This window comes from Megalobrama amblycephala, linkage group LG6 (assembly GCF_018812025.1).
Source record: "Megalobrama amblycephala isolate DHTTF-2021 linkage group LG6, ASM1881202v1, whole genome shotgun sequence".
NCBI lineage: Eukaryota > Metazoa > Chordata > Actinopteri > Cypriniformes > Xenocyprididae > Megalobrama > Megalobrama amblycephala.
In genome coordinates, this window is record NC_063049.1 from 19,475,946 (window position 1) to 19,498,532 (window position 22,587).

Here is a 22,587-nt window from a genome sequence, read left to right on the forward strand (position 1 = left end):
CTTGGAGGAAAAAATAAGAGAGGGAGGTGAAATCAAGAGACTTTTTACCCTCTGTCTGTCATGACAACCCCTGTCTTATGAATATATTGGATTAGATTAGTGTGGATCCAGAGGGGCGAATTTTGTCTTTGTAGTAGTTTAAATGTTAGATGATACAGTGTTTACAAAATATTGTTTGATCATGATATGTCTGACTTTCAAAAAGGCTGAGCCTCTGAGGTAATATCAGGGTTGCATGAACATGGAAAATCTGGAAATATATGGAATTTTTGAAAGTAATGGTAATTTTAATAATGATTATAAGCAGTCTAGACCTGCCCTTCTCTAAAATATTTATTCAGCTAGTTGCTTCAAACTTTCCCACATCCAGCATTATGACAGGAGTCTGTCCATTGAGGGTCATAAAAGACATTTGTACAGCCATAAGTATAATGTTCAAATCTACTCGTTTAAAAGATCTGTCATGGAATTCTTATTTCTAAAAATCCATATCTGATATTCATGAATGACTGGAAAAGATCATGGAAACCAGCAGTGGATGAGTGACAAGACATTGGTCCATTAGTTTTTATATCTGTTGTGTCATGTCGGATAGCTCTGCCCACAGTGAGATCTCATTTATCCAAAATCGTGCTCAACATGTACATATATGTTTTTAAAAAACAACTTCCATTCTCTTTTAGTTAACATTATTTACTTTTCTTGTCATATGATTGATTAGGTTTACTTACTGTAACATTGCATTACCAAGATAGATTTTGAGATACAGATAAACAGAGAATATATTTTTGCTTCCTTGGTGGCTTAGGAAGTAACAGCAGACTAATGGCTTCATTGAAGTAATGATGCACTTTCATGGATTCACTGAAGGATTCGTCTGATGGATACATCAGACTCATTCTAACCAGTAACCTCTGAATTCCTGAGTCTTTTGAATCATGCATAACAAAACCAGTTCATAAGAATCATTTGATAAGAATGATAAGAATCATTTATTTGTGAATCGGATACTACATAGGTTGTGCTGTATGTTTGTTGTTGCATAGGCCTACAGCACGTGAGCATGCTGATGCTGAAATACACTGCAGTAAACACTGCTCTAATCTGTTACATCTGTGCTGCGTCACAGGACCGCAGGTCCAGTTATTATTTAGTTATTATTAAGAAACATATGCTGTATGCACATATGAATTATACACAATAAGATCTATAACATGCATGTAGAAAATAGGGTGAATTTTTATTTCATGCTGACTTTAAACATCACATACATGTATGCTCTGATTTCTATGATTTTACCGCATGACAAAGCATTTTTGCTTTCGATGCGGATCTTTCATTTCAATGCGGATGTCTGTTCATTTGTAGGCATTATGTAATCAAAATTATAATGTATTTTTACATAATTCAGAAATATCCTGAACTGAAACTAAATACTACACTCTCTAGTAATGCACAGCGGGCCGACAACCCAAACAAACAATGTTACGAGAGGTTATGACATTCATATATATATATAAAGTATATACATATATATATATATATGGATTGTTCATGCAGCTGCTTCTTTCTCGTGCCTTTTGGAAGTGAACAGGCTGGAAAGACAATAAACAAGTGTAGGTCGTGAATGAATGATTTAGAGAGATCACTTGTAAATAAATATTAAATATTACACTCTCTGTCACTAAAATGGGTTTGCCTCACTTTGGAGCTAATATTGCTTTCCCCCCTCTCAGGTTATTGTTTTTTTTTTTTTCTTTACAATTCTGGAAAAATGTAAGCTGCTGCCAATAACAGAGTTTGCTCGATTCTGTGTTAAATTCTGGGATCGCAGAATTACGAAATCCTGTTGGGAGTAATATATATCAGTATTCAGAGAATCTGAGGATATGCAATGTATGTCACAGAGAGGCTGCTTCTCTTTAGAGCACTGCATTTTTGGATAGTAATGTAGTGACCAGCACTCAGTTTGTACAGATTTCGTTGGTGTTTTGTGCGCCAGAAAGCTACAGGTGTTTTCAGGTGGGGTGCATTCAGAATGCCCATAGATGTATCAAAACAGGAACACACACACATTACTTCACAGTATGAAGATGACAGTGGGTGTGTGAATGGACAGCTGGGATTAATATGTGTGTGTGTGTGTGTGTGTGTGTGCGCACTCATGAGCTCTGATTCCATTTCCACTGGCTTTAATGAATCCCATTCACTGAATCATGCGATACAGAATTGGCACAAGACTGAAGAGTGACTGCACACTCACTGCATCCAGCGTTTACACAGGATAAAAGTCATTTCTTTCAACTCCCTTACTACAAGTTGTTAAACACATCTGTCTTTTCCAACCTCTCCATTCCTTTCTTGTTCTGTTCTGTCTTTTCTGTTATTGCAGAGAATTTGTTTTCAATCAGCATTATTAAATGTTAGCATTTAATAGATACTTTGTGAATTGGCTTATGCCCTGTCATTTTCTTTTAAAACAACTTTTAACAGAAAGAGTATAATGTAATTTTCCTCTTAAAGTGGAAAATAGAAATAAATATATTAGTGCTGTCAAACATAAAAGTTTATTAATATATTATATGTGTGTCTATATACAGTACAGTCCAAAAGTTTGGAACCACTAAGATTTTTAATGTTTTTAAAAGAAGTTTCGTCTGCTCACCAAGGCTACATTTATTTAATTAAAAATACAGTAAAAAACAGTAATATTGTGAAATATTATTACAATTTAAAATAACTGCGTACTATTTAAATATATTTGACAAAGTAATTTATTCCTGTGATGCAAAGCTGAATTTTCAGCATCGTTACTCCAGTCTTCAGTGTCACATGATCCTTCAGAAATCATTCTAATATGCTGATTTGCTTTTTTCAGGATTCCTTGATGAATAGAAAGTTCAAAAGAACAGCATTTATCTGAAATACAAAGCTTCTGTAGCATTATACACTACCGTTCAAAAGTTTGGGGTCAGTAAGAATTTTATTTTTATTTTTTTGAAAAGAAATTAAGAAATGAATACTTTATTCAGCAAGGATGCATTAAATCAATCAAAAGTGGCAGTAAAGACATTTATAATGTTACAAAAGATTAGATTTCAGATAAACACTGTTCTTTTGAACTTTCTATTCATCAAATAATCCTGAAAAAAAAATATTGTACACAAATATTTTGTACAATTGTACACATTAAATGTTTCTTGAGCAGCAGATCAGCATATTAGAATGATTTCTGAAGGATCATGTGACACTGAAGACTGGAGTAATGATGCTGAAAATTCAGCTTTGCCATCACAGGAATAAATTAATTTGTGAAATATATTCAAATAGAAAACAGTTATTTTAAATTGTAATAATATTTCACAATATTACTGTTTTTACTGTATTTTTAATTAAATAAATGTAGCCTTGGTGAGCAGACGTAACTTCTTTTAAAAACATTAAAAATCTTAGTGGTTCCAAACATTTGGACTGTACTTGTGTGTGTGTGTGTGTGTGTGTGTGTGTGTGTGTGTGTGTGTGTGTGTGTGTGTGTGTGTGTGTGTATATACACATTAAACATTTCATTCATTATTACAGTTTATTCACTATAGTCAAAAAATGGTAATAAAATATGACAAGATGTCAGAGTTAAACTGTGTCAGAAAAAAAAAAAAAAACTTAATTATGTCAGATAACACTTAAGCAAAACATGGTCAGGTCAAAGTGTAATTTTTGTTTCCAAATTTTTATCAATTTTACTGGTAGTCCACTGTATGAATAATTTTTGGGTATAATATGTCACAGTTTACTTTATTTTGCTATCCTTACTTACATAAATGAACTATAGTGTCCTGCACCCGCTAGTAAAAACATATCAGACAGCACTATATATATATATAAACACAATTGGAATGTAAGCACTACTAGTCAAAAGTTTGGTTTCTGTAATTTCTTTCAATGTTATGTTCGCCAAGGCTGAATTTATTTAAAATTTAGTGAAAACAGTAATATTGTGGAATATAATTTATTCCTGTGATGCAAAGCTGAATTTTCAACATCATTACTCCAGTCTTCAGTGTCACATGATCCTTCAGAAATCATTCTAATATAGTGATTTGCTGCTCAAGAAACATTTCTTATTATTATCAATGTTGAAAACAGTTGTGCTGCATAATTTTTTTGTGGAAACTGTGGTATATGTATATTTATTTATTCATCTTTGGTGAATAGAAAGTTCAAAAGAACATCATTTTTTAATTGAAATGCACTGAAAAATAGGAAAAACAGGGCCCATACTGTGTTATTATAAAGGAATTTTCCGTATTTCACATTTTACCTGTATTTTGAATCACTCATTGCATTGTGTTGTGTTTTACGGTTAAAGGAAATGTCATAAACTTAAAGAATAATGTTATGGCAGAAAGTTACCACCATAATTTCCCTTTTTTCTTTTAGTGTAGAAATCTTTTGTAACATTAGAAATGTCTTTACTATCTTTGCTAAATAACAATATTAATTTTATAAAATCTACAATTAATGTACTTCACAAGCGAAATTTGATATGTTTTTAAAATTATTTAATAATGATTGCCTTTTCCAGGCCTTGAAATAAGTATTTTAAAATTCTTCAGTCTTTTTCTCCAGGCAATTTTTGGTTGTTTGTTTAAAACAAGTTCTTACATATTGGAACATCATGGAATATAATCTTTAATTGAACAGTATAAGGACTGATCCACAATGCAGCTTATTCTATCATACTGTATGTGGCTTGTTGTGCTACAGTGCTGTCATTGTGGATAAGACTACCTTGTCACAGAAATAGCCCATGCAGCTTTAGGATATCTAAAGTGCCAGAATTATCAGAGTCCGATGTAAGTCAGCCTGGCCAACAATCAGAAGCTAACTTTGATGTGTGTGTGTGTCTGTGGGTGTGTGTTTGTGTCTTCACAGACATCCGAGAGACAGCGTTCGTGTATGCCATCACAGCAGCGGGCGTGACACATGCAGTGACCCAGGCCTGCAGCATGGGGGAGCTGCTGCAATGCGGCTGCGAGGCCACACGGAGCAGAGGGCCGCCCCCGCGTTTAGCCAGTATTGGCCCAACCGAGGGGGTCAAATGGGAGTGGGGGGGCTGCGGGGACGATGTGGAGTTCGGCTACGAGAAGTCCAAACAGTTCATGGATGCCAGACGGAGGAAGGGCAAGAGTGACATCCGCACACTGATAGACCTTCATAATAATGAGGCCGGACGACTGGTACGTTATTTCATGTTATCTTGTTTATCTTAAAAGAATAAAAAAACAATTCTTGCAATGTTTTTACACAGAATTATTAATAGCTTTTTACAATATTTTATAGGCGGTATAAATGCAATCCAATAATTGGCCTTACCTATATAATAAAAAATATCTTAAAGACATTTATAAAGTAAACATTTTTATAAAATAGTACAGTTACACTTTATTTTAAGGTTACATAGTTACATTGTACTTACTCAAATAAGTACTGAGTAATATTATTAAAAAATATTAAATATTATTTAAAATACAATTAGGAATTGTGATGACTAGCCAGGTAGCTTTTACAGTATTTACTTGCATGTTTTGCTAACAGCAGCCTCAGTTAGTACCTGTCACCCTCATGCAGGTTTGGCATAATGTTTTTTGGTTGTTGTTTTTTTTTCATGTTCTTGGTACGATATCACTGTAGATAGATTTTTTGCATCGATGCATAGATGATACAAGCACAGTCGTGTGCTGTTTTGCCTGTACAACCCTTCAGAGATAGTCAAGCTCAAATGAGCAGATGGTGCACTTCAAAAGCCCAAGCATGGAAGAGCTCGGAAATGTTATGGAAACATACTTGGCAGAAGCTGAAGAAGACAGTTGAGACTAGTTTCCCACAATCACCACTCTCTCCATTCCTTATTGTCTAGATCAATTTAATATATAAAGGAGTTTCTTTTTTTTTTAAACTAGAGCTTTCAAAATTACAGAATTATTATGTACACTAAATTAAACAAGTAATTATTATTATGAGTTAACACATCCAGTTCCTCTCAAAGTAGAAAAACAATAAAGCATTTTAGTAAATAATTTTAAATCAATTATTTAATAAGTAATTATTGTGGTCTTCAATTTGTGAAAGCAATTTGCAGAGCAGTGTAACACTGAACAGAGGTAGATATTCAGCTGTGGACTTTTCTCATCTCATTTACATTTACACAACATGAACAGCATCAAAACACATTAGAAATGCAAACACAAAAATGAATACATGTAGTAATTCAATAATAAACTTTCATAGCTTATGAACATAACTTTGCATCTGTAAATATGTTATACAAATGAATTTTCCATAAAGAATGTCTTTCTCCATTGGTTGAGTCCCACTAGGGACTATAGTGTGTAAGTGAGTGGTTGTATGAACATGGATGATTGCGCTGCAAATCCAATCATTTCCAATCAGCTCTAAATGTTGCCATCAGTAGTAAATCAAAAGTAATCACCCATAATAAAATGAAACAGTTCAAAGTCAAATCAATTAAATGCATTAACATGTTTAACTTAATAATGATTAAATATTTAATTGAATGACACAACTACACTACTGTTCACATATTTGGGGTCAATGAGATTTTTTTAAAGAAATTAATATTTAGCAAATATGCATTAAATTGATCAAAATTGACAGGAAAGACATTTTTAATGTTACAAAAGATTTCTTTTTCAAATAAATGTTTTTTTTTTTTTTTTTTTTTTTTGGTACTTTTTATTCATTAAAGAATCCTGAGGAAAAAAATGTATCATGGTTTCCACACAAAATAAATAAATAAATAAATAAAATAAAATTAAGCAGCACAACTGTTTTCAAAGAATGTTATCACAGGAATGAATTACATTTTAAAATATAAACTTCACAAATTCTTTTAAATTGTCATACTATTCCACAATATTACTGTTCCCTTTCAGTCAGTCACGTTCAACGTCATGTCAGTGACTGACGAATTGGGATCTCACCTGAGAGCCCTATCACCTTCAAGTGTAAACTAAACGAGCCAATGCACAATGGCGTGCAAGATTTGCATCTTGTGATCTGCCCCGCAGCGCGGGTATAAATGCAGAAGTGGGTGCAACACGCATTCAACTTTTCCGAGCGGTTCAACTGTTCTGCTCTACCTGTCACTTCAAGAGTGTTATACGAGTGTCTGCGAGAAGAAGACTCTTCAAATCCAGTGTTGGTGTGACAGCGCAGCCAACACTCGTGGTCATGATCTTACAGAGCATTTTCCTGCTCTTTCCATACAGCCTGAAAGTGCTTTGTGCACACTGTAGGCTGTACTATTCCCTGCCAGCTGTGCTTCAGCACTTAAAGAGAGCTTAAATTTCCCTAAAAGAGCAAAACAAGGGTGTGACGTTGCGTCTCTCTAAAGATGTTATTCCACCCATGTGTTTCTGGATGCGGTCGTTACCTGGCGCCGGATGACCATCACGATCATTGCCTCATGTGTCTGGGCATCAAACACGCTGAGATTGAACGATCCTCTGAGGATGAAGACTCGGCTGTGTTACCCCCTTCAGTGAGAGTAGAGCCTGACCCAGAGTGGAGACCTCCACAGTGTCCCGAACCCTCGAGGCTGGACGAATGGTATCTCGGGGTGGCCTGGGCTGGTTCTCAGCCCCCCACCCCAGTGCCATTCTTTCCGGAAGTACATGAGGAGGTTACTAGATCACAGACAGCACCTTTCTCTGCCCGAAACCGGTCTGGTACCTCCTCCCACTCACTACCCTCAATGGTGGGGCAGCCAAGGGGCATGTGGTGATCCCCCCGGTGGAGCACGCTGTTGCATGTAATTGTGTTTAAAGACATTACAACACGTTTACAACACATTTACTGATGTTCAGACCTCTGGAACCTCCAGGTGTGGTATCTAGATGGGATGCGTAGGCCCAAGGTGATCTACCTCAGGCAGTGGTAGACACCATCTCTTTGGCGAGAGCACCCTCTACAAGGCATGCCTACGCCTTTAAGTGGAACTTGTTCATTGAATGGTGTTCTTCTCACCAGAAAGACCCCTGGAGATGCCCGGTCAGAGCTGTGCTTTCCTACTTCCAGGAAGGGTTGGAGCAAAGGCTGTTTTCCTCGACCCTAAAAGTGTATGTTGCTGCAATTGCCACATATCACGATCCTGTAGATGTTCTCGGAAAGCACAACCTGATCATCAGGTTCCTGAGGGCACGAGGAGATTAAATCCATCAAGGTAGGGGATCTGCAAGCATTTTCGGTCAACGAATCATGCCTAGAATTCGGGCCGGCTAACTCTCACATTGGCCTAAAACCCTGGCCTGGATATGTGCCCAAGGTTCCCACCACGCCTTTCAGGGATCAGGTGGTGAACCTACAAGCACTGCCCCTGGAGGAGACAGACCCCGCCCTAGCTTTGCTCTGTCCCTTTTGCGCTTTGCGCCTATTTGTGGACTGAACTCAGAGCTTGAGGACCTCAGAGCAGCTCTTCATCTGTTATGGAGGCCAGCAGAAGGGAAAGGGTGTCTCCAAGCAGAGGTTGGCACACTGAATAGTGGTTGCCATTGTCTTGGTGTACCAAACCCAAGGCATGCCGTCCCCCCTCAGGTTGAGAGCTCACCCTACCAGGAGTGGGATGTCTCACTGACAGATATATGGAGAGCTGCAGGCTGGGCGACACCCAACACGTTTGCTAGGTTTTATAGCCTTCGTGTAGAGCCAGTGTCCTCCTGTGTACTCGCCTCAAGTAGCCAGTAAACACTGGAGAGTTCACTCAGTGTCTCGCTTGCTGCGTCATATTGCTGCGTATTCAGCTCTTCAGTTCAGTTCCCCGCATGGCAAACCCTGTTGAGTTCCTCCATCACCCACGGCAGTCAGACGTGGCGAAGCATCTAACGGCAGACCTAACACTCATGAGTACGCCAATTGGTTGACCCCTGTGCTAGACTAGGTGTCCACATGTTGTGATCCCCACAGTGATCCCATATGTGTATTCTTCCATGGTACAGTTCCCCTGTCAGTGAGCCCATGTCTTTCCCTTGTCAGAGTCCTATCTGCCATCCCTGCCGGTGTTGTCTCCTTCCTAACTAGGCCGGAGCCACCTCAGAGACATTCCATATGTTGTACTGCCCTTAATGCCCAGTCCATATGTGTAATCTCCACATGATATCTCCTTGCAGGAAGGACATGCTTACCCAGTGTTATCCCATAGTCTTACTATATGGGTCAAGTGGAACAACAGTAATTGACTCTCTCTGCATAAGCCCTGTCCTATCTTCCGCCCCAGTAGGTGCAGGGGATCAGGTGGCTTTCCAGGGGCGCTGGAAGGGGCAGCAATAGTGGTGCTTTCATAGGGATCCCAATTCGTCAGTCACTGACGTCACATCAAACGTGACTGACTGAAGGGAACATCTCGGTTACGTATGTAATCCTCATTCCCTGAAGGAGGGAATGGAGATGTCTCATCCCTTTGCCACAGTTGCTGTACCACCGCTGAGCGCTGGGTCACCAACTCGGTTCCTCAGCGAAAACCTGAATGTGCACTGAATGTGAATGTGAATGTGAAAATCTTGCACGCCAATGTGCATTGGCTTGTTTAGTTGACACTCGAAGGTGATAGGGCTTTAAGGCGAGATCCCAATTTGACGTCTCCGTTCCCTCCTTCAGGGATCGACGGTTACATACGTAACCAAGATGTTTTTACTGTATTATGAAAGAGACTTCTTTCAAAAAACATTAAAAGGTATTACCCCAAACTTTTGAACAGTAGTGTATTTACAGTTTTTTTTTTTTTTTTTTTTTATATAGTATAGTGTGCAGAAAGAACTTTAAAGGTCCCGTTTTCGTGGTTTTTTGAAGCTTTGATTGTGTTTATAGTGTGCAATATAACATGTGTTCATGTTTCGTGTGTAAAAAAAAACATGATTTACTTATCTGTATACCGCTGTTTCCACTGTCATAAAAACGGGCTGATGACTTCCTTGTTCTATGAAGTCCCTCCTTCAGAAATACGTAACGAGTTCTGATTGTGCCAGCGGTTCCTGTGTTGTGCAGCTTAGCGCTCCTTGCCCGGAAAGGTCACACCTCTTACCATAACGTGGAGATGCATGCGCTCAGTGTTATTGTAAACATGTCTTTAATTTTACCCTAACAATATGAGCCGGAATCAGACCCGGTGATTGGACTGCGGGATGAAAATAACAGCGTTTCGACGACATGGCGACAAACACACTCTACAAACGCAACTCTTGTGAATTCCTGTGGGCGGAGGTTAGTCAAAAAACTGTTTTAGTGACGTCATTAAAGAAGGAAGTAGAGGGATGTAGTCCAAACTGGCCGTTCGATGTAGGCGACTTCTGTTAAATAAAATATCTCTCTTGGCATTGAACTTTGAGCTTTAAAATTTTACAGATTTTATTTATACTCTAACAACAACATTACACACTAACTAAAGTTTGAAACATGGGATCACGAAGAACGGGACCTTTAAGTGTGAGTGTGTCTGTTACACCTTTTATACAGCGCAGCAGTAGTGTTTTAAAAACCCTTTTGGATAGGAATCATTATTTTTGCAATTACATTTGATGCCTATAGTGGCATCTCTGATGCAACATTGTAACTACTTTTGTAATACTGTACAATGGAAATATCTGGTGTATGTGTGCTAGATCATTTTGAAAATCTCTTAAGATGTATGCAACTACTCTTTTCTCAGTTTACTATTTTAAAGTTCATTATTTTTCATAAGTCTAAAGAAGTCTGATTTATGATTTCCTTTAAGCAATCATCAGTCGGCCAGTGGCCAAATCCTCACATTAGTTATTCACTAGTACCAGTAGTGCTTCATCTTCCAGGGGTCACTGCCTCACAGCCTCAGGTCCTATTAGTATGGGGTCAGTCACAGGTAAATAGGCATTAAGGAGCAAGGTGGGAGCATAGACATGTTTGGCAGATACTGATTCTCTTCTAAAGTACATCAAAGTGTTTTTTTTTTTTTAAATGCCCTGCGACGACATGTTTGGAATTAAAGCGAGAAAAATGTTAATGCTGCATTTATCAGATGTTAATTTAAACAGGTATAGAACTGTACAAATCTCTGTTTTCAAGCCCTCGGATTGGCTTTCGGGTGGCTGGAGGCTACAGAGGGAGGGGAGAGACAAGGGTAAATTCCTTCTAAATAGCTTCTCCTTTTATCTCACTGAACTATCTTTGTGTCTTGAACTGCAGGCGGTGAAGAATTATATGAGAACTGAATGTAAATGTCACGGGCTGTCTGGCTCTTGCACTCTGAGGACCTGCTGGAAGAAAATGCCTCACTTCCGCGAGGTGGGCGACCGCCTGCTCGAGCGCTTTAATGGGGCATCCAAAGTGATGGGTGGGAATGACGGTAAGACTCTCATCCCAGTGGGGCAGAACATCAAACCCCCGGACAAGCAAGATCTCATCTACTCGGCCGAGTCACCGGACTTCTGCCTGCCCAATCGGAAGACGGGTTCCTTGGGCACACGCGGGCGAATGTGCAACAGCACGGCGTTGGACGTGAGCGGATGTGACCTTCTGTGTTGTGAGCGGGGTCACCGGGACGAGACAGTGGTCCTGGAGGAAAATTGTCTCTGCCGTTTCCACTGGTGCTGCGTAGTCCAGTGTAAAAAGTGCTCAGTTAGGAAGGAACTGAGTTTGTGTCACTAACCGAGAACCCTTGATGTTGGGATTGAGGAGAGCGATTCCAAAACAAGGATGTGGTGCCAGTGTCAGAACAAAAGAATCTAGAACATTCCAGATTCATGCATGCACATTTCAAACCCTGAGGCTTTGGAAAAGCCTAGAGGAGTGTCTGACTTGTGATTCACCCCTCAAAAAACCCAGGATGCTAGTCTCAATGACCACTCAAGACTCAAGGGGTTCTTTAGCTGTGAAGTCAAGACATTCAGAAATTCTTATCAGCAGATTGAGAAGGCTTTTGTGCATCTTTTTCTGTTAGATCAGCCCTATATATTTTATGAGTTCAGGCTGGAAGCACATCCACATCAGCAACACAGCCACTGTGTAATGGCTGTTCATGCTCTGAAGTGACAGAACATCAAGAAAGGATATTTGGCATATCTCTGGATATGAAACAAAGACTGTTATTTATAAGCATTTAATATCATGACTACTTTTGTGACTAATGCCCTGTTATTTTCTTTCAAAAGCACTTTGAGAACTTTTAACAGAAAGGGTAACAGGTCATTTTACTCTTAAACTCAAAGGTACAAAGCAAATGCAAGAGAAGCAACATGTAAAAACTCTTTATGTTTGTGAGATATTTAATCTGTGGGGCTTTTAATGCACTTTTACTGATTCTGATCACTATTTTTCATTGGTTTGCTCCTTAGTGAAATGCATTTTCAGTGTTTTGTTTCAGTTTTGGATGTTTGTTAAGATTTCTTGTATTGTTGACCATATATAATGCCTTTCAGTATGCTAACACTGCTCAATAGTTCTCAAAACCAATTGCAACTGATAATTAATGACAATGATCACAGGAATGCATGAGAAATTGTCATTGTTTTGTGACCTTATTGTTTTATTTCCAATGGATCTCTCACTGGAGGGTTAACAATTACATGGTTTCCATAGACCTCATATCTGTAGGTCATCAAAACACCATTTCAGCACCATGTTAAATAAATTAAGTGTCATCCAAATGCATTATGTTTGAAACTGAATATTTCTGCAGTCTGTACAGTTAATGAAATCAGAAAACAGAAATGTTAAGAAACAGACATAAAGAATGCAGAGCTACTTAAGGGGTCAGCCATGAGACTTTCATCAAGTGTTAATCTCAAGCACCCCGTCCTTTGTTTGGAATGTATTGCATTTTTGGAAAATACCTTCGCAAGGTATCATCTGGAGTTTGTGCTTATGAGCCACAGACCATAGCGAAATACAACTAAGTATAGCAGACTTGAGAGACTGACAATTGATGGCAATGTCACAAAATATAATATAAGATTCGGCTCTACTTAGGGTGAATTCAGGCTAATTGGGACACTTTTTCTAAGTCTTCTCAATGGCAAAAAGTGTCCCAGTCACTCTGAATTCACCTCTATCTGTAGACTCTTCTAAATGTGTAGTTCCTCTCTATTATGCAACCTCATATCTGAGAAGTGTGGTGGAAAGATGTTCAAGATTATCGACTGCTCTTCAAAACAATTGTTTATAAAGTGATCTTGCAATAATTCATCCCAGAATTATATATAAAAAATGGTTGAAATAGGCATTTAATTGACAAAGTGAGACTTCACTTAGTATAAAATGTACAAATAAAGAGACTACTGTTCTCTAACATATTCAAACTGATGGACAAAGTCCATTTCCAAAGGTTTGTCAATAGTCTCTCTTTGTCTCCAATTTTTCCTCAGTGATAATTTGGTTGAATGCTGTAACTCTCACATGACGTTTTGACTGGGAGATATGATCCCATTTCAGCCTGAGATATTTATATAGACAGCATAATGAAGCTTATGTCACACTTTCCTTTTATTGACGTTAAACAAATCGTACAAATGTTGTTCTAACTGGCTCACTTCACACAGGGTCAAGGCTCAATGCTTCCCACCTCGCTCTTTCGCTACAGCAATTCAGAGATTTCAGCTTCAAGTGTACCGCTTTGCCACTCAGCAGAAGAAAGGTGTTGTTTTGAGTTATTTACGCAGTTGGAAAAGACTCCCTTTGTATTAGTATAAGTCCTGCAAGTCGGCACAAGTTCATATTTTCCAGGAATTTGGGCTGTGTAGCCAACAATGTTGAAGATAGAGGGGAAGATGGAGACCGGGAATGTGCCAGGAGCATTGGTGAGGGAATGAGAGACAGAGAGAGACACACAACGGTAGACAGCCCAGAGCAGGACGACAGCAGAGTCATTCCACAGCCAATAGATTTATAGAAGCGGAGGTATTAATATGGCTGCTGTGTTTCAATCGCACACACACACACACACAGCGGCTGTGGAATGTGCAGGATGAGACAATCGTTCTGTCTTTGCCTGCTGATAGTAAAACACACAGGGCACTAATGAAGGCCTGCCACTGTGGGTGGATACACGGCATGATGGGATACACTCTCATTTCCTCTGATCTAGACAATGAGGATCAAAAACACTCAGATGAGAGACGGTGAACTCCAGTTGCAAATCTACAGGTGGTAATCATTTTAGCTGTTGAATAATGAATTTATGATTCAACATTTTGCATTAATGGAGATTTTGCAGGAGGATTTAAATCAGTATATAGTCTTCTCTCATTATAAAGGCACAGACAAAAATGGTTCATGTCTGTGTACACAGGTGCATGTGTGTGGTGGACAACCTGAGTGAATAAAACGGTAACATAATACCATCAAGCGCCCCCCTTGTTCTGACAACCAGTCTTTATCTAAATAGAGATGCTTGCTTTATGAAGACATACTCATAAAAGTCGAGCTGTGAATAAAGGCTCTGAAACCTTGCAGGAGATTTTATCGGGAGGTAATCGGTCTAATTACAACCTAGGATCTGTCAGACTCTGAGGTACATGATTGGATGGAAGGGTGCACTGTACAAAATTTAGCCTGTACTTGGTATGTTCCTGGCTGTTAGCTGCTGTACATTGACAGCAATTTTTACAGTAGTTGTTGTAAAATTTATTACAATTAAATAACTGTAAACAGGTCCAGTGCATTACAGTAATATTTACACATTAACTGTAACAGTGTCCATAATACTATGTTGATACTTTTGTTCTGAGCATGAATGGCAAGAATACATTAAATTTGTTTGTTTGTTTTTTTTTTTTCTCACTTTTTTAAATTGTTAGTTGTGTTTTAATGTTAAGACATTAAAGCTGCAATATGTAAGATTTTTGCAGTAAAATATCCAAAAACCACATGGGCCAGTGTTATATATTTTGGTCAGTTAAGTACTTAAAATATCCCAAATGTTTCCAACTATTTGTATTTTGTGAAGTAGCTAACATAGCATAATCAGATGCAGCTTTATATTTTAGTAACAGTAAAACAGAATTTTCTCCATCATACAATACATTTTTAAATTAATTGCATGCCATTTATCAACACAAGACATCCAGCTTTTAATATGATAATATAATATGATTCTTAAATCGATCTAGCTTACTGCAGTGTGCAACAGTGTCTCACAGCAGCCGCTGAGTGAACGCACAGAGTTACATTATAACATAACTTTTAAACACAGTCAAATGTATCTAATATGACAAACAGAGCTGTGTTACCTCATACTCATGACTGGAAAAAGCGGGAGCGGCGCCTGCTCTGCTTCATACTACAGTAACGTTAATAATAGCATCCATGAACATGATTTCTGCTCGAGTCCTATCCCGATTCTTTTCCTCTGGCTGTGAGGTGAAGACGACATCTCCCAAGATTCCGCGCTCAAACTTGGCGTCATCAAGCTACGATTTTGTTTTGAATAAGCGACCTCTAGTGGACGAAAAACTACATATTGCACCTTTAAGACATTTGTAATTTTTATTATTATTTTTATTAAAATTATTATTACAATTGTTCGTCTTTGTATGCTTGTATCTCTCAGCACACCACAAAACACCTTAAAAAATACCAGCTAAAATTTACTGGGCCCAGGACAGATTTTGTCATGGATGGGCCTCCATCATCGCATGATCCAGGACAATGTTCCTCGTTGTTCCCCTGATGGCAGCCCTACCCCTGATCGTTTATAATAACAGATTTTATTATCTTTTATTCTATAACATGGCCACACATAGTGTAAATTTAATAAGTTACTGTAAAACAATCGGTAACACTTTACAATAAGGTTCATTAGTTAAACATTAGTTAACTAACATGAACCAACCATGAGCAATACATTTGTTACTGTATTTTCTAATCTTCGTTAACGTTAATGAAAATACAGTTGTTCATTGTTTGTTCATGTTAGTTCACAGTGCATTAACTAACGTTAACAAGATTTTAATAATGTACTATACATTAATAAATGCTCTATAGTGCAGTTTATTATTAGTTCATGTTAACTAATGAACCATATTGTAAAGTGTTACCAAACAATCAGTAAACTTTATTTTCTGCATTTATTTTTCTGTAACTGTTACCAGGCTCAGAAAATATTAGTCCAATCCAAATCAATCCAATTTTCCCAAACAAAGAGAACACTATAATCCCCATCCCAACTAAAAAAAACATGTTCTAAGAACGTTTTGCTAACGTTCCCATTACGTTATAAAAATGTCATTTCTGAATGTTCTCTGAATGCTCAATGCAAACATTAAGGGAACATTCCATTTCATTATTTTGCTCACATTATGGGAACTTATGTTTTCTGAACATTCTGAAAAGTTACATAGACGTTAGATTAATGTCCAACTAAAACATTTCAGAAATAAAACGTTTGATGAACGATGTATAAATAGCGTTTTTGTGCTAAAATTTTGAAAACAGTATTAAAGACTAGAGAACTCTTAAAGTTCTATAACGTTACTTAAAGAACGTTTGTTCACAACTTTGAGAAACGCTGTCCAACAACGTTCCCTGTTACCTGGGATAATCCATGTGAATTCAAATTTAATACAATACAATACAAATTTGCATTGCCTATTATCCCAGATTCATCTAAACAGTAATTGCAGTAAAAATCTGAATATAGGCCTATTTAGCTATTGTAAGAGTTACTGCTAATTTTTTTTTTTTTTTTACAGTGATATTTACAGGGCATGGAAGTTCACGTATTCAAGGAGGGTTGAAACAGTCTCATTTCCCCTAATGGCTCGCTAAATAACACAATTACCTGGAACATTTCTTTTTGTGGATAAACGGAGTTTAGTGCTCGCACTGGCTTGTTAACCTCTCATGTCAGGATTTTAAGTGCTGATAATATCTCCAGAAAAAAAGCTTACTCATAGTTACCATTTGTCTCTTTTTGGACGGACTAAAATGTAGAAACCCAGCGTGCAAGTCTGTGTCAATAAACAATGTTGTTTGCGTGCTCTCCGCACTGGAATCGCCAGATGGAAATCGAGTCCCTGTCCTCAGTTAGATCAGGATGCCTGTTTCCAAAATGGGCCTGCGATGAAGTGTTTATGGATTTGTGGTTTGCATGCATACGGTCTCTCCACTGATGCCAGCCCCTACACACACACAGTCTATTCAACAGTGCTCTCTCCGTAGAACATTTCCAGCCACTTAACACAAGATGGAGCTATTTGTCTCATTTCATGGCTGCATGCTTTACAGGAAACAGCCTTTGAAATACATAGATGACTGACGATACAGCCTTTAGATCATCAGTACCTGCAAGATAAGTAGGCCTACAACTGCGAGTAGATTGTATTACCTAAAAGTAGGACAAACAACAGTGTGAGAAGTTGCACGAAATGCCCCTCGTGAAAAAGAAATTTTTAGCATATGCTACTGAGAAGTAGTCTATATGAAAGTAGTAGCCTATACTTTAAAAGAATTTAATTAAGTATTTTTCGGACACTAAATTCCATGTTATAAAATGATATTTCATAGTTTAAATTTATATAGCATGGAATTACTTTATAATGCTTTTTTGTTCCTTCACAGTAGGACTTACTGTGTATTTCATAATTAGCCTACCTCTGTTGTCTTTAAAGTATGGTTAAAGTGTACTGTCAAATCAACTGACAAGCATTTATGATAACTAAAATTTACTTTAATGTAATTTCTATTGAAATTGGTATATTTTAATTATACATATGTCAGAATCATAAAGAGATTTATTGTCAAATAGCCTATGTTTGCATACACATGTTGTTGACATTTGTAATGATAAAGCTGCAATTTAGTAGCCTACATTTAAAATATATTAACTTTAAATATCAAACAACACTATAGTTACAAAATTATCCTACAAAATTATAAACAAGTACTTCACATGTTGTTTTTGTTAGTCAGCACATCAAAATAAGTGTACTTCTTTAAAGCATGACAAAAGATAATTAAAACAAAATGATTTAAAATGTACTTTAAAGTAAAACTTTTGATTTTACATTATTTGAAGTGTTCTTACCTAAAAGTGTGTTAAGTAAACTTCAATGGCCTTTTATTTAATTAATATTATCTGCAAATACAGTTTTTTAATATAATTTTAAGATTTGAAGTAAGTGCACATTCAGTGCAATTAAGCATATTTCTTTTCCACGAGGGACTTTAGAAAGGTTGATGTGTTCTGTGATGTGATATGCTATAGCCCAAAACTGTTTGAAACAATATTTTGATAATTATGTATGTAATCATTTCTGTACATGCAGTTTCTATAACCTAATATTAATTAATTTCAAATGAATACTGTAAGAAGTGATAACCTGCAATTATTACTTTAAAAAGTCTACCTGATCTATCCCCTAAATTTAGTTTTATTGTTGTAACCTATGATTCAGTGATGTTACATAATATTTGTGATTGTGAATCAATTAATTTAAATCTAGTACAATTTTAAGTTAACAATTTTCCCCCATATTTTTACTTTTAAAAATTTTGTCACAAAGTTTATTTAAAAAAAGATGAAAAACTTATGCTGACACGTTATGGATCAACTACCCATATGCAAAACAACACAAGCAAATACAATAGAGCACAGTTTTTACAGAGTAATCACACAGAGGCAGGTTGTGGCTGAACAATAAACATGATCTATAAAGAATAATGTGTTTTCTAATCAGTGCAGTACATGCAATGAATGAGACCATAAAGTACACACAGGATGCAGTTGTTAGTTAATAGCGCAGCAGCAGCAGCACCTGTCAGACAGTCGTATGGGATTAGTATGAGGGTTAAGAGCTTGGCTGAAGTGGGAAGATACTCTTCTGAAAGCCGGTGGTCTTTGCGGATAGGGATTTGTGGTACATTCCAAGAGAAAAGCTGGAAGAACTGATGCGAAGCAGGATAAAAGGGATCATAGATTATTTTGGTGTCCCAGAGTGCAGTTTTTCTATTGTAGAAGGAATCTGCTTCCAGGGTTGTTTTCTTTTTTTCAGACAGTTATAGATGATGTCAGGGCGCTTTGGGTGATGTCTGTAAAGAAGGAGACCAGAAGCTGCGGTTTAATTCGTCAAATGATCTCTTCATTTGTCTGAGGACGCACAGTTACTGCTGGACTTTTCTCTTGTTTGATGCAGAACCTTTCAAGTCCTTTCAGACAGATTTAGTATGTTTGAGTGCAGTGCATCGTGGGAGGTTTACTCATACAGTCTTGATGTAGACATCCTACAAGGTCAAAAACGTTCACTGTGTCCAGCTGTTCATAGCGAATGACCCCTGAATAACTCTTGCTTGTGTTATCTTCACTATCATCTTAATGACCACAATTCACAGGTGAAACATCTCCCTCAGTTTTATACACTCTGTCTACCACTGTCATCTTCTCTTTTCTCTCTCTCTCTTTCTCCACATCAGAAAACACCAGCATGCAGAATTAATTTTGGAATGGAGCTTTCATTCTTTTCTGGATAAACGGTTTGCTCACGAATGAATAACAGAAGCACAGATCTGTGCAGAATTAGGGCTATGTGCCTCAGTGTAAGAGGAAATCCCCTGTGACGACCCCACACCACAAACTCTGTACACAGTTGCTTCTGAATAACGTATGTACATAGAGTGGGGTTCAAAAGTCCGCGACCACATTGAAAAATATGTGATTTAAAGGTGCCCTAGAACCAGTTTTTATAAGATGTAATATAAGTCTAAGGTGTCCCATGAATGTGTCTGTGAAGTTTCAGCTCAAAATACCCCATAGATAAATTTTTTTTTTTTTTAACTGCCTATTTTGGGGCATCATTAACTATGCACTGATTCAGGCTGCGGCGCCTTTAAATCGTGCGCTCCTTCTGAATTCTGATTCTGAATGAGTTTGATAGTGCTCCGTGGCTAACGGCTAATGCTACACTGTTGGAGAGATTTATAAAGAATGAAGTTGTGTTTATGAATTATACAGACTGCAAGTGTTTAAAAATGAAAATAACGCCTCCGTGAATACAGTAAGAAACTATGGTAACTTTAACCACATTTAACAGTACATTAGCAACATGCTAACGAAACATTTAGAAAGACAATTTACAAATATCACTAAAAATATCATGATATCATGGATCATGTCAGTTATTATTGCTCCATCTGCCATTTTTCGCTATTGTTCTTGCTTGCTTACCTAGTCTGATGATTCAGCTGTGCACAGATCCAGACGATAATACTGGCTGCCCTTGTGTAATTCATTGAACATGAGCTGGCATATGCAAATATTGGGGGCGTACATATTAATGATCCCGACTGTTGCGTAACAGTCGGTGTTATGTTGAGATTCGCCTGTTTTTCTGAGGACTTTTAAACAAATTAGATTTACACAAGAAGGGGGAAACAATGGTGTTTGAGACTCACTGTATGTCATTTCCATGTACTGAACTCTTGTTATTCAACTATGCCAAGGTAAATTTAATTTTTGATTCTAGGGCACCTTTAAAATATATTTAAAACCAGGTTTTTAGGAATGTTGAACATAAAATGTTGAACATAAAACTTTTTTTTTCAAAAACTATTTGAACTATTTCTTATTTAAATACTCATTCAACCATGGCTTTATGGACCTTGCGTTGTGCACTGGCGCAATCATACTGTAATAGAAAAGGCCTCCCCCAAACTGTTCCCTCAAAGTTGGAAGCATAGCATTGTCCAAAATGTCTTGGTATGCTGGAAGTAAGGGGCCTAGCACAACCCCTGAAAAACAGCCCCGTACCATTATCCCTCCTTCACCAAACTTTACAGTTGGCACAATGCAATATTCTCCTGGCATCCGCCAAACACAGAAGTGTGATTCGTCACTCCACATAATACCTTTCCACTGCTCCAGAGTCCAGTGGCGGCGTGTTTTACACCACTCCATCCAACGCTTGACATTGTACTTGGTGATGTGAGGCTTGCATGCAGCTGCTCGGCCATGGAAACCCATTCATGAAGCTCAACAGTAGTTGTGTTGTATTGTATTACATTTAATGTAATATTAAATGATTAGTTCACTTCAGAATTAAAATTTTCTCATAATTTACTCACCCCCACGTCTTTCTTTCTTCAGTCAAAAAGAAATTAAGGGTGTGTTCACACTTGTCATGTTTGATTCGATTAAAACGAACCCTGGTGCGATTGCTCGGTTAGTGCGGTTCATTTGAACATATGTGAACGCTGCCATCCGAACCCTGGTGCGCACCAAACAAGCGGACCGAGACCGCTGAAAAGATGGGTCTCGGTCCGCTTCCAAACGAACTCTGGTGCGGTTCGAATGATATATGAACGCAACACGGACCAAAGACATGTAAACGAAACAAAAACTGGAAGACGAGACCCTAAAAAGGACAGAATCCTCACGCATGTCGGTTTTTCTTGTCATAGTCGCGAGTTTGCCCATCACAGGCATCAGACGCGCGTCTCCACGCAGCAGATCATTTGTGTGTGTGACGGATGGATTCCCGCCGCTGTTTTAACTACTTTACACATTTTATAAGTTCTTCACGAGTTTCCAGCTGGCCAAAATACCATCACATGCAGGCTACGCACAGCTACACACACACAACGAGCGCATTTACCTCAGAAAACAGCATTGTTTTGGATGTTCGGTAACTTCCATCTCATAATAGGCAATACGTCATAAAATCCGACCAATCACGTTGTGAATGTATCCCTATGCCTTAAGGCTCGGTATCTTTTGGTTCAGTGATAAAATTGCCAATCTGAACGCTAATCGGACCAGGACTAAATGTTTTTTTTTTCTTCTTTGGTCCAGACCAAATGAACCAAACGAACCGAACTACAAGTGTGAACGCACCCTAAGTCAAGCATGACCTTTCTAACATGATTACGTAATGCGTGGCGGATCACAGAGCAGTGCAAAACAGGCATTTGTGGTTAAAAAGCATATATATATATATATATATATATATATATATATATATATATATATATATATATATTATTTTTTTTTTTTTTTTTTTTTTTTTTTTTTAGACAAGACCCTTATTCCTCGTCTGGGATCGTGTAGAGCCCTTTGAAGCTGCACTGAAACTGCAATTTTGACCTTCCACCCGTTGTACTCCCCTGAAGTCCACTATATGGAGAAAAATCCTGGAATGTTTTCCTCAAAAACATAATTTTCTTTTTGACTTAAGAAAGAAAGACATGAACATCTTTAATGACATGGGGGTGAGTAAATTATCAGGAAATTTAAATCACACAGTGTGCATTAGGCTATTAAAGACGCGATCTAAGGGGCTACACAACACCATTTTCAACTAAAAACGGAAAACTTTTTATGCGTTTTGTTAGTTCATTTACACGACAGCGGCGTTTTGGTGACCTGTAAATACAAACTTTTCAAAGTGGAAGTTTTTGAAAATTATACTGATGTCATCTCCGTGTAAACTCCAAAAATGCGAATCTATGAAAACGTTGACGGCATGCACATGCGTATTACGTGTTTAGTATATCCACCTTATTTGTTAACGCGGAGTTAAGGTATTTCTGTGAATGTGCGAGACTTAAGATTTA

The 22,587-nt window shown here is 37.7% G+C and overlaps 1 protein-coding gene across 1 annotated transcript in view; it reads left to right on the forward strand.

Annotated features, from left to right (window-relative positions):
* The window catches only part of wnt6b (wingless-type MMTV integration site family, member 6b), a 28,910-nt gene extending 14,104 nt beyond the window's left edge, over positions 1-14,806 (forward strand). Inside the window, exons 3-4 of the mRNA XM_048193242.1 lie at positions 4,933-5,237; positions 11,233-14,806. Coding sequence (XP_048049199.1) covers positions 4,933-5,237; positions 11,233-11,694 — 767 coding nt within the window. The 3' untranslated portion in view covers positions 11,695-14,806. The remainder of the gene's footprint in view (positions 1-4,932; positions 5,238-11,232) is intronic.
* The last annotated feature ends 7,781 nt before the right edge of the window (positions 14,807-22,587 follow it).